This window comes from Callithrix jacchus, chromosome 19, assembly GCF_049354715.1.
Source record: "Callithrix jacchus isolate 240 chromosome 19, calJac240_pri, whole genome shotgun sequence".
Lineage (NCBI taxonomy): Eukaryota > Metazoa > Chordata > Mammalia > Primates > Cebidae > Callithrix > Callithrix jacchus.
Window position 1 is genome coordinate 22962911 of NC_133520.1, and position 16053 is coordinate 22978963.

At 37.9% G+C, this 16053-nt stretch overlaps 1 protein-coding gene across 7 annotated transcripts in view; it reads left to right on the top strand.

Moving 5' to 3' along the window:
- LIN9 (lin-9 DREAM MuvB core complex component) overlaps positions 1-16053 on the top strand; it is a 77774-nt gene that overhangs the window by 23070 nt on the left and 38651 nt on the right. For all 7 annotated transcript variants that reach the window (XM_078356716.1, XM_078356717.1, XM_003735233.6 and 4 more), the window contains 3 exons: positions 734-859; positions 10051-10208; positions 15027-15160. In XM_078356716.1, coding sequence (XP_078212842.1) covers positions 734-859; positions 10051-10208; positions 15027-15160 — 418 coding nt within the window. The remainder of the gene's footprint in view (positions 1-733; positions 860-10050; positions 10209-15026; positions 15161-16053) is intronic.

The window sequence follows — 16053 nt, forward strand, 5'->3', positions numbered from 1 at the left end:
TGGCTGAAATACAATCATTCATCAATGGAATTTACTGAAGAAAAATTCTTATTTATAATCCTTCCTCATATGGCAGTCATTGCTGCTTGCTTTGCTGGATATTTATGTTTACTTCCCTGTTTTCCATACCAGTTGCCTACTCTGGAGCTTGTGAATCTCATGAATGTGTATATGAGCCCAAGGCATTTATGTATCATTGCCAACACTGGTTCCTGGTTTCGCAGACTTATGAATAGAATTATTTTATTTTTGTCCATGGGCTTAAGAGAGCTTTCCTGGTGTCTCAGTGTGATCTGAGTTCTTCTGGGATCCCTCAAGCTAATCTAACCCTCTAGAGTCCTCCAGTGTCCCAAGACTGGTTTAATTACAAAGAGGACTCCTTGGTGATGATATTCCTTTGGGACAAAGATAATTTGTAGCTAACTTTGTTTATCTTCACCTGATATAAGGCCAGGGCCAGGATAGCCTCTCTGTATAAGAGATTGAGCAAAAATCAGTGTCTCTTGGAATCACAGCACAAATAGTATTTCCTGAGCAACTTTCACACCACATTAGATGTTTCACAAATGCCAAGGATTTCATTTTAGCACTTTTAATTTGTGCCTATTTCGTGTGTGTGTGTTTGTGTGTGTGTGTGTATGGGGTAGAAGTGAAAGTTAAGCATTTTGTTGTTTTATGTGTTTGAAATTAACACATTGTATGTAACCATTAAAATACTATTTATGTTTTACAGACCACTTTTTGAAGGTGATAATGACTTCTGTGTATGTCTAAAGGAATCTTTTCCTAATCTGAAAACAAGAAAGTTAACAAGAGTAGAATGGGGGAAAATCAGGCGGCTTATGGGAAAACCACGGAGGTAAAAATATTGTTTTTGTTTAAAATGAAATCAAGCCAGGAGCAGTGCATGTACTTATAACCCCAGTTACTTGGAAGGCTAAGATGGGCCATTCATTTGAGGCCAGGAGTTTAAGGTTGTAATATTCTGTGATTACACCTGTGAATAGTCACTGCACTTCAGCCTGGGCAACATAGTGAGACCCTTCCTCTAAAAATAAATTAAAAAATAAAATCAATAAATAATAGTGATTAGTATCATTACTACATTGATTTTTTTTAATCTTTAAAACGACTAGTACCAAAACATAACTTTTCGGAATAACTGATTATGTGTTAAATATATCCTGTAAACCAACTTTAATGTAGATGCTGTTTATACGTATGCATATTAAATTAAATGCACAATTTTATTTTGTTAGGATCACAGGTTTTGAACGTATTTTTTTTTTGTTTTACATTACTTGGGTCCCTCAGTGTTCCAAAAAATATTTAAGAATATCTTAAAAAGTATTTAAGAATGCTGTAAAGTTCTGTTTACATTTATGTTATCTTTCGTGACATCCTTTATCACCTCAGGAGCCTTCCCAGAAGTGTCTGTTTTACTTTATATAAAAGTAGAAAACAAGTTAATCTATCTAATACATTACTTTCTGAGAATTACACTTTGTGTGAAATAATTTTTTCCTTTTCCACTGTTATCCTGGTAACACGTTGGAAAACCTTATATTACTTTTGAGTGAAAATTGGAAACATGTTAGAAGAAGAATTAGATCATTAATTCTCACATTATGTCTCTCTGCCTGGTAAAAAGTATGTGTAAGACTTTTTCATTTTAAATGGTGGGAAAGTTCAAGGAAGGTCTGTAAATATAAAGTGACTTGGACAAATAGAAATGGAATTTAGATTAATGATCTCTTTTGATGGTTATGAAATACAAGGATAATTTTTAATTAAACTGCCAATTTTTTTGATATTAAAAGATGACCTCGCTGATGATGTTTTTAATATTTATTATAATTAAAATTTGGTATGTTATTTAGTGTATTTCATACTCATAATTTATGGCCTTTAGTAATTACAGTAGGCTATTTTGGGGCTTTTTGCTATCATTTTGCTTATTTGAGCAAATTAAGTTACACTATTTCTAATTATTGTCCATCAGAGTGGGATATTGGTCATTATTTTACTATTTTGTCATAATTCTGTAGTTTGTTTGAGTGTCATTATAATATTTCTCTTGTTAATTTATCTCCTATTCTTTTACCATAGCATATTCATCAAGGTTAATTAATAGTTGAAGACTTTTTTCAATAAAGGATGTGGTTTTTTTTTTCTTTGAGGAAGTCCAGGTATAATACAAATTATTAATACAATAATATCTTAATTTTAAAAATCAGTTGGTGAAAATTCATCCAGTTGGAAGATAAAAAGGAAGAAACAAAGAAAGATAAACTACCAGTAAGGAACTTAACAGGAAATGTGCAAGATACATATGAACAAATGTAAAGACATGCAGGATCTTGGAAAAGAAGACTCAACATCCTAAATTAGTCTATAAGTTAAAATCAGTCCCAATAAAACTGTTAACAGGTCTGTCGTCGTCGTTGTTGAGACAGTCTTGCTTTGTTGCCCAGGCTGGAGTGCAGTGGCATAATCTCAGCTCACTGCAGCCTCACCTTCTGGGTTCAAGTGATTCTCCTGCCTCAGCCTCCCAACTAGCTGGGATTATAGGTGCCTGCCACCATGCCGGCTAATTTTTATATTTTTAGTAGAGATGGGGTTTTGCCATGTTGGCTAGGTTAGTCTTGAACTCCTGACCTCAGGTGATCCACCCACCTCGGCCTCCCAAACTGCTGGGATTACAAGCATGAACCACCACATTTGGCCTCTTTTTTTTTAATTAGATTAGTTAATTCTAAAATTCACATTTAAGAAGGGAGACATCAAGCAGAAAAATTCTGAAAAAGCAAAGTAATAAAGAGAAACTCCATTTTAAAGAGCACTTTAAAATAGACTATAAAGTGACCATAATTAAAGCAGAGTGGTAGTGATGCTAAATAGAAAAATGAATGAAAAAGAAGAGAAAACCCAGATACAGTCACAGATATCTATGGGAATTTAGTATAATAGTTGCAGTGATTGCCTCTCAAGTACATGGTGAAGAAGAGAATGGATTATTTGTTTAATGGAAATTGAGACTACTGTTTAGCAGTCTATAGAAAAAACAGGTTGTTCTCATGCCTAATAACCAGGAAATATTTGAAAAGGATTGAAGATTTAAATATTTTTTAAAATGAAAGATTAAAACCACAAGAGGAAAACAAAGGAGAGTTTTACAATCTTGAACTGGAAAAGGACTTTCTCTTTTTTGGGGGGGGAAGGGGATGGAGTCTTCTCTGTCGCTCAGGCTAGAGTACAGTGCTCTGTTTTGATCTTGGCTCCCTGCAACCTCCGCCTCCTAAGCTCAAGTGATTCTCCTGCCTCAGCCTTCTGAGTAGAGTGGCTGGGACTGCAGGTGCCTGCCACCATACCTGGCTAACTTTCGCATTTTTAGTAGAGACGGGATTTTGCCGTGTTGGCCAGGCTGGTCTCAAACTCCTGACCTCAGGTGATCCGCCCGCCTCTGCCTCCCAAAGTGCTAAGATTACATGTATGAGTCACTACACCCGACCTGGAAAAGACCTTTCTAACAGGCTTCAAACCTAGAACTCATAAAAGAAAACATTAATAAATTTGACTATACAAAAATAAGAACATTTTACATGGCCAAAAACAAAAGCCCATAAGCAGAGTTGAAAGACAGCAACAGAAATATCTATCACATCTTATCACAGAGCTAATTTCCTGTTATGTAAAGAACTCCTATCAATAAAAAAATGTCAAGTAACCCATAATAAAAATGATTATAAATAGATAATTCAGACTGGGTGTGGTGGCTCACACCTGTAGTCCCAGCACTTTGGGAGGCTGAAGCATGAGGAGCGCTTGAGTTCAGGAGCTCAAGACCAACCTGGGCACCATGGTGAGACCCCATCTCTACCACAAAAAAAAAAAATTGAAAAATTAGTTGGGTATGGTGGCATGTGCCTGTAGTCCCAGCTACTTGGGAGGTTGAGGTGGGAGGATCACTTGAGCTCTGGATGTTGAGGCTGCAGTGAGCCATGATCATGCCACTGTACTCCAGTCTGGGCAACAGAATAAGACCCTCCCTCAAATATAAGCAAATAAAATAAAAATTAAAAAAATAGCCAGTTGAATGACACATGCCTGTGGTCCTAGCTACTCAATAGGCTGAGGCGGGAGGATGGCTTGAATCCCGGACTTTGAGACTACAGTGAGCTATGATTACCCCATTGCACTCCAACCTGGTCAACAAAGGGAGACCCTGTCTCTTTAAAAACAACAACAGATAATCCATAGGAAAGGAAAAAGAAATGCCTCTTATAAACGTGAAAAAGAATTCCATTTTACTCATAATGGGAAATGCAAAAGCAAAGTATGCTGAGGTATTGTTTTTAATTATCAGATGGGAAGAGCTCATAAAGGTTTTGATATGTTGGGTTAGTAATGGTATGGTTAGATAGTCACTCATATGTATTACTGGTGATAGATTAATTTTATATAATCTCTGTGGAGGACAATTTGGTGATATCCATAAAATTTACAAATTTCTATTTCCTTGATGTAGCACTTCTTAGAATATATAACACAGAACTACTTTCACACAGATGAAATTACATGTACAAAGGTATTTATTGCAGTGTTGTTTGTAATAGCTAAAGATTGGCAACAACCTAAATGTCCATAAACAGAGAAATTATAATATTATGGTACTCCATATAATAGAAAACTCTGAAACCATTTAACATAAAACAAAAACAGAAGATACTTTCTATGTAATAGAAACGATTGCTGTGCTGTGCCAAGAAAAGAAAGAAAAATACACAACAGTGCATATTGTAACTATTTGAGGAAAATAGGGGAACATATGCATTTTTTTAATTGTATATGTCTAAGGTATCAGTGAAGGATCTATAAGAAAAGTATAATGGCTGGGCACGTTGACTCACACTTGTAATCCCAGCACTTTGGGAGGCTGAGGCAGGCAAATCATGAGGTCAAGCGCAAGAATAGCCTGGACAATATAGTGAAACCCCGTCTCAACTAAAAATAGAAAAATTAGCCGGGTGTGGTGATGCACACCTGTAGTTCCAGCTACTCAGAAGGCTGAGGCAGGAGAATTGCTTGAACCTGGGAGGCAGAGGTTGCAGTGAGCCAAGATTGCACCACTGCACTCCAGCCTGGGTGACAGAGCGAGACTCTGTCTTAAAAAAAAAAAAAAAAGAAAAAGAAAAGTATAACGATGATCCTCTGGGAAGCAGAGGGGAAATGAGGAACACAGGTATTAGACTTTTCAGTGCCTTTTGAACCTTTTAAATTACACATCATGTAAATTATATTCAAAAATATTAACTATTCAAAAAATACTATTTAAGTAAAATGTGACTGGTGAAATCGTGTATATTATATCCATAATGAATGAATAACTTTTCAAAATTCAATAAGAACCAAACAGCCCAATTAACAAATTGGCAAAAGACTTAAATAGATGCTTCACCATAGATATAAGGGGTCAAATAAGCACATGAAAAGATGCTCAACGTCATTAGTCGCTAAGAAATGCAAATTAAACCACAGTGTCCAAAATTTACATGACTTAGGATGTTGGGCAGCTTCAACTCTCATACACTGCTGGTGGGAATGCAAAATAGTACAGCCATTTTGGAAAAGTTTGACAGTTTCTGAAGAAATTAAACATATACTTACCATGTGACTCAGCCATTTCACTCTTAGCCATTTATCCACTAGAATTGAAAGGATATGTTTATACAAAAGCCGATACATAGTGTTCAAAGCAATTTTATCATTTGTTTATTTTGAGACGGAGTCTTACTCTGTTGCTCAGGCTGGAGTGCAGTGGTGCAGTCTCAGCTCCTTGTAACCTCTGTGCTTACAAGGGTTCAGGTGATTCTCGTCTCTCAGCCTCTTGTATAGCTGGGATTACAGGTCCCTGCCACCATGCCTGTATAATTTTTGTATTTTTAGTAGAGACAGGATTTCTCCATGTTGCCTAAGCTGGTCTCAAACTCTTGAGTTCAAATGATCTGCCTGCCTTGGCCTCCCAAAGTGCTGGGATTACAGATGTGAGCCACTGCCCCTGGCCTAAAGTAACTTTATTTTTAAATAAAGTTGCTTAATGGCTCAAATTTCCAATGTGAATGGACAAATTGTAACACATCTATGAATACTATTCATAAATAAAAAGGAATGAACCATTAATACATGGAACAACATTGATAAAACTAAGAATAATTATGCTAAGTGAAAGAAGCACGACAAAATAAGGCATACTAGATGATTCCATGTGTATAAAATTGTGGAAGACAGAAACTAATCTATGATGACAGAAAGCAACTTAATGATTGCTTGAGGAGTAGAGATATGGAAGCAATGTGAAGGAAGACTAAAGTGGCAGAGAATACTTTTGGGGATATGTTAATATATTCATTATCTTGATTGTAGTGAGGGGTTTGTGGATTTTATGTATGTGTATATGTCAAAACTTACCAAATTGTACACTTCAAACATTTACAGTTTATTATATGCTAATCATACCTCAATAAAGCAATAATAAAAAATTAAAAATTTAATTGGGGAAAGTAGGTACAAGAGAAGAAGTGGGAATCATGGTATGCACGGAAGCAAACAAGTGTAATTTTCAACTAGGCTAGGCGCGGTGGCTTATGCCTGTAGTCCTAGCACTTTGGGAGGCTGAGGCCGGCAGATCACCTGAAATCAGGAGTTCAAGACCAGCCTGGCCAACATGGTGAAACCCTGTCTCTACTAAAAAAATGCAAAAGTTAGCTGGGTGTGGTGGTGGCCACCTGTAATCTCAGCTACTTGGGAGGCTGAGGCAGGAAAATTGCTTGAGGCTGGGACGTGGAGATTGCAGTGAGCCGAGATTGTGCTACTGTACTCCAGCCTGGGCAACAGAGCAAGCCTCCGTCTCAAAAAAAAAAAAAAATTGTCAACTATAGGGAGATAGTATGGGTCCTGGGTTTTTATGTCAAGAAGACTTTTTTAGTATCTTTTTAAAATTGATATATAATAGTTATACATATTTTGGGAGTACATGTATACAATGTATAACGATCAAATCAGGGTAATTGGGATACCCATTACCCCAAACATTTATCTTTTCTTTGTGTTGGGAAAATTTTTCTCTTCTAGCTATATGGAAATAGTCAATAAAAAAGTAAAAAAGAGCCAATAAATTATTAACTATATTTTCCTACTATACCGTTGAATACTAGAACTTATTCTTTCTTAACTAACTTCTCTTCATCCTCCCCTCCCTTTTCCCTTCCCAGCCTCTGGTAACCACCATTCTGTTAATAATTTCCACCTCCATGAGAGCCGCATTTTTAGCTTCCGTGTATGAAAAGGAGCGTGTGATGTTTGTTTTTCTGTGCCTGGCTTATTTCACTTAACATATTGACTTCCAGTACCATGTAGGTTGCTGCAAATGACAGGATTTCATTATTTTTTATGGCTGAATAAGATTCCATTTTTACATATATGCCACAGTTTAAAATTCCCTTCATCTGTTGATGGACACTTAGGGTGATTCCGTATCCTGACTGTTGTAAATCATGCTACAGTAAACATGGGAGTACAGACATCTCTCTCTGATATACTCATTTCATTTTTTGAATATGCAAGTAACTGTGGGATTGCCAGATCATAGGGTAGTTTTTAGTTTTTTGAGGAACCTCCTTACTAATTTTTATAATGGCTCTATGCCAGAAAGACTTCTAAAAGATGTTACGTACAGCAGAAGCAAGTCTGTTTTTATGGTACTACTTAGCTTACTAGTAACCCATTACCCTTTTTTTTTATCTTCTAATATTCTTGCCATATATATAGCTCAAATCCATATTCAACAAGTTCAGAAATCATAATATACAATGTCATATTATCAGCTAAGATCTGTGTATTTCCAGTCCTTATTCATCCTTGCTTACAATTCATTTTATACATTGCTGGTCTTTATATTCTTTGTCTCATTTTTTAATTTAGTTTTTGAGACAAATGGCAATAGAGCTCATAATGTACCTTTGAAAGTGAAAACCATAACATGGCATGAAAGTGATGTTTAAATACTTTGCTTCATCCTGGGATTTGAACATGGAAGCAAGATAGATTCTAGAAATAAGAGGGAATTCAGCAGTTATACTTTTAAGGCAGAAAGTTTACATAGTAGCAAGTCTCATCTTTAACTCCTATATGGTGTGTTTACTGGGTCACAGAGAAAATGTCATGTTCTTCTGGGTAGAATATTGAAATTGAAAATTGTCCCTATGAGATCTAGTTTCCAAGCACAATTTTATCAAAAGATGATAAAAAAATTAATTTGCTTTGTAGGAAGGAATAACCTGGTTTGTATATGAATCCTGTTTTTTAAAAAATGGAAGGTAATTTACTGTGAAATGAAAGTTTCTTTTTCTTTCTCTTTTTTGAGACTAGGTCTTGCTTTTTTGCCCAGGCTGGAGTGCAGTGGTGCAATCTTGGCTCACTGCAACCTCTGTCTCCTGGGATCAAGCAATTCTCCCACCTCAGCCTTCCAAGTAGCTGGGACTACAGGTGCATGCCACCACACCTAGCTAATTGTTGGTTTTTTGGTATTTTTGGTAGAGATAGGCTTTTACCATGTTGCCCAGGCTGGTCTCAAACTCTTGAGCTCAGGCAGTCCACCCGCCTCGGCCTTCTGAAGTGCTGGGATTACAGGCATGAGCCACCTTACCCAGGTTTTTTTTTCTTTTTCTTTTCTTTTTTTTTTTTTTGGAGACAGAGTCTCCCTCTGCGCTCCTGCAGGCTGGAGTGCAGTAGTACGATCACAGCTTACTGCAGCCTCAACTTCTTGGGCTCAAATGATCCTCCCACCTCAGCCTCCCAAGCAGCTGGATGTACACCATCACGCCTAGCTAATTGTTTTATTTTTAGTAGAAATGATGCCTCGCTGTATTGCCCAGGCTGGTCTCAAACTCCTGGGCTCAAGCAGTTATCCCACCTTGGACTACCAAAGTGCCGGGATTACAAATATGAGCCACCACGATTGGCCAAAAAGAAACAATTTCCTTTTTTTGAGATGGAGTTACTTAGGCTGGAGTGAAATGGTGTGTTCTTGGCCCACTGTAGCCTCTGTCCCCAGAACGATTCTCCTGCCTCAGCCTCCTGAGTAGCTGGGATTATAGTTGCCTGATACCACGCCCTGCTAATTTTTGTATTTTTAGTAGAGACGGGGTTTTGCCATGTTGGCCAGACTAGTCTCGAACTCCTAACCTCAGGTGATCCACCTGCCCAGACCCCCCAAAGTGCTAGGATTACAGGCATGAGCCACTGCGCCCAGCCAGAAACAGTTTCTAAGAACCTATTTTTGAATATGGTATACTTAATGAGAAGAAAAAAAGGAATAGTGAGATGGATGGATAGATTTTATGTTTTTATTTTTGGTGGGTTTTTTTTGTTTGGTTGGTTTTTTTTTTAAGATGCAGTGTCGCCCAGGCTAGAATGCAGCAGTGCCATCTCAGCTCACTGCAACCTCCACCTCCCAGGTTCAAGTGATTCTCCTGCCACAGCCTCCTCAGTAGCTGGGATTACAGGTGCCTGCCACCACACCCAGCTAATTTTTCTACTTTTAGTAGAGATGGAGTTTTGCCATTTTGGCCATGCTGGTCTCGAACTCCTGACCTCAGGTGACCTGCTCACCTCAGCACATTCAAAGTGTTAGGAGCCACTGCACCTGGCTGCTTTTAAGTTTTTAATCCTAGTATTTTGGGAGGCCAAAGGTGGGTGGGTCTCTTGAGCCCAGGAGTTTGAGACCAGCCGGGGCAACGTGGGAAACCCCATCTCTACCAGAAATACAAAAAATTAGCTGGGCGTGGTAGTGTGTGCCTATAGTCCCAGCTACTCAGGAGGCTGAGGCAGGAGAAGCCCAAGAGGTGGAGGTTGTAGTGAGCCAAGATTGTGCCACTGCACTCCAGCCTTGGTGACAGACCCTATCTCAAAAAAAAAAATAAATAATAAAAAGGTTTTAAGTTTTTATATAGAGTAGTTATCAGTTTATATGGTTTTTATAATTTATTCTAGATGTTCCTCTGCATTTTTTGAGGAAGAGAGATCAGCATTAAAACAGAAACGGCAGAAAATAAGGCTCTTACAACAAAGGAAAGTTGCAGATGTTTCACAATTCAAAGATCTCCCAGATGAAATTCCTTTGCCTCTGGTTATTGGAACCAAAGTTACAGGTAAGTAAAAACAAGCTAATTACTATTTTGACTTGTAATTTTTAATCAAGATAATCTTTTTTTGTTTCTTTGGTTTTTATTTTATTTTTAACTACCAAGAAATATTGACAATAAACATCTTTTTTTTTTTTTTTTGAGACAGAGTTTCGCTCTTGTTACCCAGGCTGGAGTGCAATGGCGTGATCTCGGCTCACCGCAACCTCCGCCTCCTGGGTTCAGGCAATTCTCCTGCCTCAGCCTCCTGAGTAGCTGGGATTACAGGCACGCACCACCATGCCCAGCTAATTTTTTGCATTTTTAGTAGAGACGGGGTTTCACCATGTTGACCAGGATGGTCTCGATCTCTTGACTTCGTGATCCACCCACCTCGGCCTCCCAAAGTGCTGGGATTACGGCTTGAGCCACCGCGCCCGGCAACAATAAACATCTTTAATCCTCACTCTATCCCTATCCCTTAACTCCCTCTGAGTCTGGCTGATGCCCAGGGATGGAGTAGGGGTTCTGTAGTCCACATCACTTGATCTTTTTTTTTCTTAGTGACTTTGATTTTCCATTAGGACATGTGTACACGTACACATGGGACAAAATTCTGAAGGTATAAATAACCTAGATAATCTGTATTCAAGAAATGGCTTTTAAATTTAGAAAGCTTTCACTATAGCTCTATGCAGTTTACTATAGAAGTTACTCTTTCTTCATTCATGAAATCTATTTTTCAAAGTAATTAGGAAAAAGCATACTGATTCAAAGTAACATCTACTACAATATAAACTAAAGCAAACTGCCATAAAGATGAAATTTAATAATCTGTTGGAGAAAGTATAGTTATGTATGATTTAAAAGTTTGTTTTTGTTTTCTGTGGGTTTTTTTTCTCTTTCATTGTTTTGAAACCATGTCTCACTCTGTCACCTTGGTTGGGATGCATTGGTGTGATCTTGGCTTACTGTGGCCTTGACCTCCCAGGCTCAAGCAGTCCTCCTGCCTCAGTCTCCCAAAGTGCTGGGATTACAGACATGAATCACTGCACCTGGCCGTAAATTTTTTTAAATTTTAAATTATTTTATATTTTTCTTCTACATTATTTGTTTTCCTTTCCTAACTAGCCTTGTCTGGTTAATTCACAAATGCCGTTGTTCTCGTGGACTTGGGTCTAGAAATAGTCCATTTCTAATGACTGCAGTAGGAACAAAGAATCTGGCAGGTAAAACATGACTGGACTTTGTGATTGTTATATGCAGAGTTAGAAGCACAAGAGTTCTGATAGATGCACTGGGTTTTCAAAGTAATGTAAAATTTGAATATTAGAGAAGTTTGGAAAAATGTCTAGATTTGATACTTTAGCTACAGCATATAGGAAGTTGTTTGAGACATGATACTTAAGCCACAGTTGTTTGCCCCTGGAGAAATCAGAGCGTTAAAAAATATATTAAAATCATTGGTTTGTTAAGAAATTATAAGAATCTGAACTATCCTAAAAGTAATCTTCATAAAATGAACAATAATCCCAGGTTATCTGGGATTTTCTGTAGGTTATCTAAATTAAAGGAGTAAATGGAAAAGAAAAAGATTTTATTTATCAAATAAATTTTTCAAAAAATAGAAATGAAGATAATAGGAAAAAAGTGCATACATGCACAATTTCTTTTTTTTTTTTTTTTTTTTTTTTTTGAGACAAACTTGCTCTGTCTCCCAGGCCGGAGTGCAGTGGTACGATCTTGGCTCACTGCAGCCTCCACCTCTTGGGCTCAAGCAGTCCTCCCACCTAAGCCTCCAGGGACTATAGGCACATACCACCATGCCTGGCTAATTTTTTTGTAGAGATGGGGTTTCACTATGTTGCACAGGCTGGTCTTGAACTCCTGAGCTCAAGCAGTCTGCCCACTTGGGCCTCCCAAAGTGCTGGGATTATAGGTGTGAGCCACCATGCCCAGCCTCCTTTAATTATTTGAACATATTTGTAATAGCTGCTTTTTAAGTCTTTGGTAAATATATTATCTCTCAATTTCTTACTGTACTTTTTTCTTGATTAAGAGCCATGCTTTTCTACTTTACATGTCTAGTAATTTCTGGTGGAAAACTTGATATTTCAGATAATATATTGTAGCAACTATGCATTCTGATTTTTTTGGAGAGTTGTTGGATTTGGTTTAGTGTTGGCTATGGACACACTGATGTCTCTGCTTCGTTTTTTTATTCTTTTTTCTTGGGCGGAGTTTTGCTCTCGTTACCCAGGCTGGAGTACAATGGCCTGATCTCGGCTCACCGCAACCTCCGCCTCCTGGGTTCAGGCAATTCTCCTGCCTCAGCCTCCTGAGTAGTTGGGATTACAGGCATGCGCCACTATGCCCAGCTAATTTTTTATATTTTTAGTAGAGATGGGGTTTCACCATGTTGACCAGGATGGTCTCGATCTCTTGACCTCATGATCCACCCGCCTCGGCCTCCCAAAATGCTGGGATTACAGGCTTGAGCCACCGCGCCCGGCCCTTATATTATTATTATTATTAAACCTGATTTCCAAGGAGTTGCCGCTGTGTCTGCATATAATTTAGTGGTCAGGGCCAAGCGGGGTGGCTCACACCTGTAATCCCAGCACTTTGGGAGTCTGAGGTGGGTGGATTACCTGATGTCAGGAGTTTGAGACAAGCTTGTCCAGCATAGTGAAACCCTGTATCTACTAAAAATACAAAAAAAAAAAACTAGCCAGGTGTGGTGGCGGGCACCTGTAATCCCAGCTATTCAGGAGGCTGAGGCAGGAGAATCACTTGAACCCAGGAGGCAGACGTTCCAGTGAGCTGAGATCGTGCCACTGCACTCCATCCTGGGTGACAGAGCGAGACTCCTGTCTCAGATAATAATCATAATTTAGTGGTCACCTAATGATTTGAACAGAGGTTATGCTCAAACATCTTGATTGGGAAAAGCCTCGCATCGATTTTTATGTAAGTTGGGGAATGTATATACAAAGTTGCTGTTAATTTTCAAGTCATCCTTAGCTTTTACTTTTTGCTAGACTATTGGATCTTCTCTGTCCATCTGCATAGTAACCCAGTTAGCCATGGATGGTAGAGAGCTTATTTCTACCCTTTTATGCCTTTTGAGTTTCCAGGATCTGCCTGTTAAATTTCTGGCTGTGTGCCAATCATGACCTTGGGCTTACAAAGCTGTGGGTTTTTCCTGTTCTTTCCTAATTGAATTCACCACTCAAAGTAGTTTTTACCTACTCGTTAACATTGAGTCTGTTCCCTCTGGCAATAATACTGGTGGTTGTTGTGACCAGCCTTGAACTAATAAAACCATTCTCACCAACCAAGTTGATCGTAGTGGTGGGTGTGTGAATAACCTTGTGCAAAAAGGCCACTGACTCCCCTTACCCTAATTTGAAGCTCTAGCACTTTTTCAGCAGTAAACATTTCTTGTTTTCTGCATTGGATCCATTTCCAGTACCCTGGAATGGTTGTTTTTGACAATCTCGTTCAGGTTTGTACTTGTTTTTTTATGGAGAGGAATTACTAACCTCTTCATGCCACCACAACTACAAGTCCTTTTCTGTGTTTACATTTGTTTATTCAACTTTATTTTCCACATCTTCTGTATCCATATTTACTTTTCCCTTTCTGTCAGAAACTGAGAGAGATTTTAGTCCTCTACAGTTGTGTTATCAATTGATCCTTTTATTTTAAACAGTTTTGCATTGTGTATTTCTGTGTTCTATTAAAATGTTGTGTATTATATTTTTTGGTTAGTATAAAATGTATTACTTTGCCCAGTTTAAAGCCATAAATGCTGTTCTTATATTTTTTGCTCATGCTGGATGTTTGTTTGGATTTCTCTGATGTTATTTTAGGCTGGACTTAAGTAATAGTGACACAGAGTTCATCTATGTCATCAGTTCCAAGACTACTAGTTTTGGTGATTCACTAGAAAGATTCAGAGTACTCAGCACATGTACTTACAGCTAAGATTTGTTACAGTGAAGGATACAAAACAAAATTGGCAAAAGAGTAAGTAAGGTGGCTGGGGCAAAGTCCAGAGGAAACCAGGTGCAAGTTTTCAAAAGTCCTCTCCCAATACAGTCACGTAAGACTTGATTTAATTCCCCCGGAAACAAGTTGTCACAACACCTATAAGTGTTGTCTAACAGGGAAGCTCATTAGAGACTCGGTGACAAGAGTTTCTACTGGGGGCTAAGTATGTAGGCATCTTTTGCCTGGTATATACTAAAATCCCAGTCTTCCAGAGGGAAAGCAGGTGTCCAGCATTAACCACATTGTTTGCACAATATATACACAGTAAACCACCATTATTAATTAGGGAACAGTAGGAACACTTCTGAAAGCCAAGTTCCCAGATACCAGACAAGGGCCAGCCTTGCAAGGAGGTTTATTTAAGTATAGCAGTCTCAGGCCTGCTGTGTTAAATTCTTTAATTGTTTTCTGTATAACATCTTTGTCATTTTTTTTTTTATCGAACTACTTCTGGTGTTTCACTCATGAGTATAATGACCAAACTTCTTTTGTTGGCTTTTTTGCAGTTAGGGGTTTGAACTCCAAATGATTTAAAAATATTTTTCTCTTAATTTGGAAGTAATATAATTTTATTCATATATGAAATTAGGGATTATCATTTATAGTTTTGGTTTTTGTTTCAAAAAAATCTTTCTGTTGTTTCTCTAAGCCAAAAATAAAGTATGTGCTTGTTTTGAAACTCTAATAGACAAAATACTGTACTATGATTCAAATTACATGCTTGGAAGTTTTATATTTGACTATTCTTTGTATTTCCCACACATCATAATATCTTTTTTCTTTTCTCAGCACGATTACGTGGTGTTCATGATGGTTTGTTCACTGGACAAATAGATGCTGTGGATACTCTTAATGCTACTTATAGAGTAACTTTTGATAGGACAGGGCTTGGAACCCATACCATCCCTGACTATGAAGTTCTTGTAAGTAGTATTTCATAACACATTTGTGTCTTATACCTATTAAATCTGTTATGTAGAGTCTTTTTTAGAAATTGTATTTTATGATAGAATTGACTTTAGCTCACAAAGGAAGAGATCCTTAGCGGTCCCAGCCCTATCTGCTAGACCCCTAGTTTAGAAATATACTTAAGTCCTCTGTTTTCCAGGAACTGGGATTCCTCTGTTGGACCTTAATGACACAGCACTTTAGTATAACCAACCTGATGAGTCCTGACTAAATAACCTTGGAGAAGAAGCTACATAACATTTTCATTGCAGCTGTTAGGTTAAAGTGTAGTCCTCTTGCAAAATTATTTTTAAAGTATGAAGTAACATCTTGTACTTATTTCTTCTCCTGTTTTATCTCCAGAGGTATGCAGGATGGGTGTTAATTACCTTCACTTTTTGCATGGTGAAACTCAGAGACATCTCAAACATAAAGTACAGTTGTGTAATTTATTCAAGGCTCTGCATCTGGTTTCCTGTTAGACTGAAACTGGAATCAACAGTCTTGCTCTGTTGCCCAGGCTAACATGCAGTGGTGTGATCTTGGCTCACTGCAACCTCCTCCTAGAAAATATATATATATTTCTTTATCTCCTAAGTGCAGAAATACAATATTGCTTGATCCACAATAGGAGAGAAAGAAAATTAGAACTAAATATAGAGCAAAGCACACTGTTCTTAAGTTTTTACATTAAAGGGTGAAATCTTTAAACTCTCTTTTTAAAAAAACTAAATTGGCCAGGTGCAGTGGCTCATGCTTGTGATCCCAGCACTTTGGGAGGCTGAGGCTGGCGGATCGTGTGAGGTCAGGAGTTCAAGACCAGCCTGGCTAATGTGGTAAAACCCTGTTTCTAGTAAAAAGACAAAAG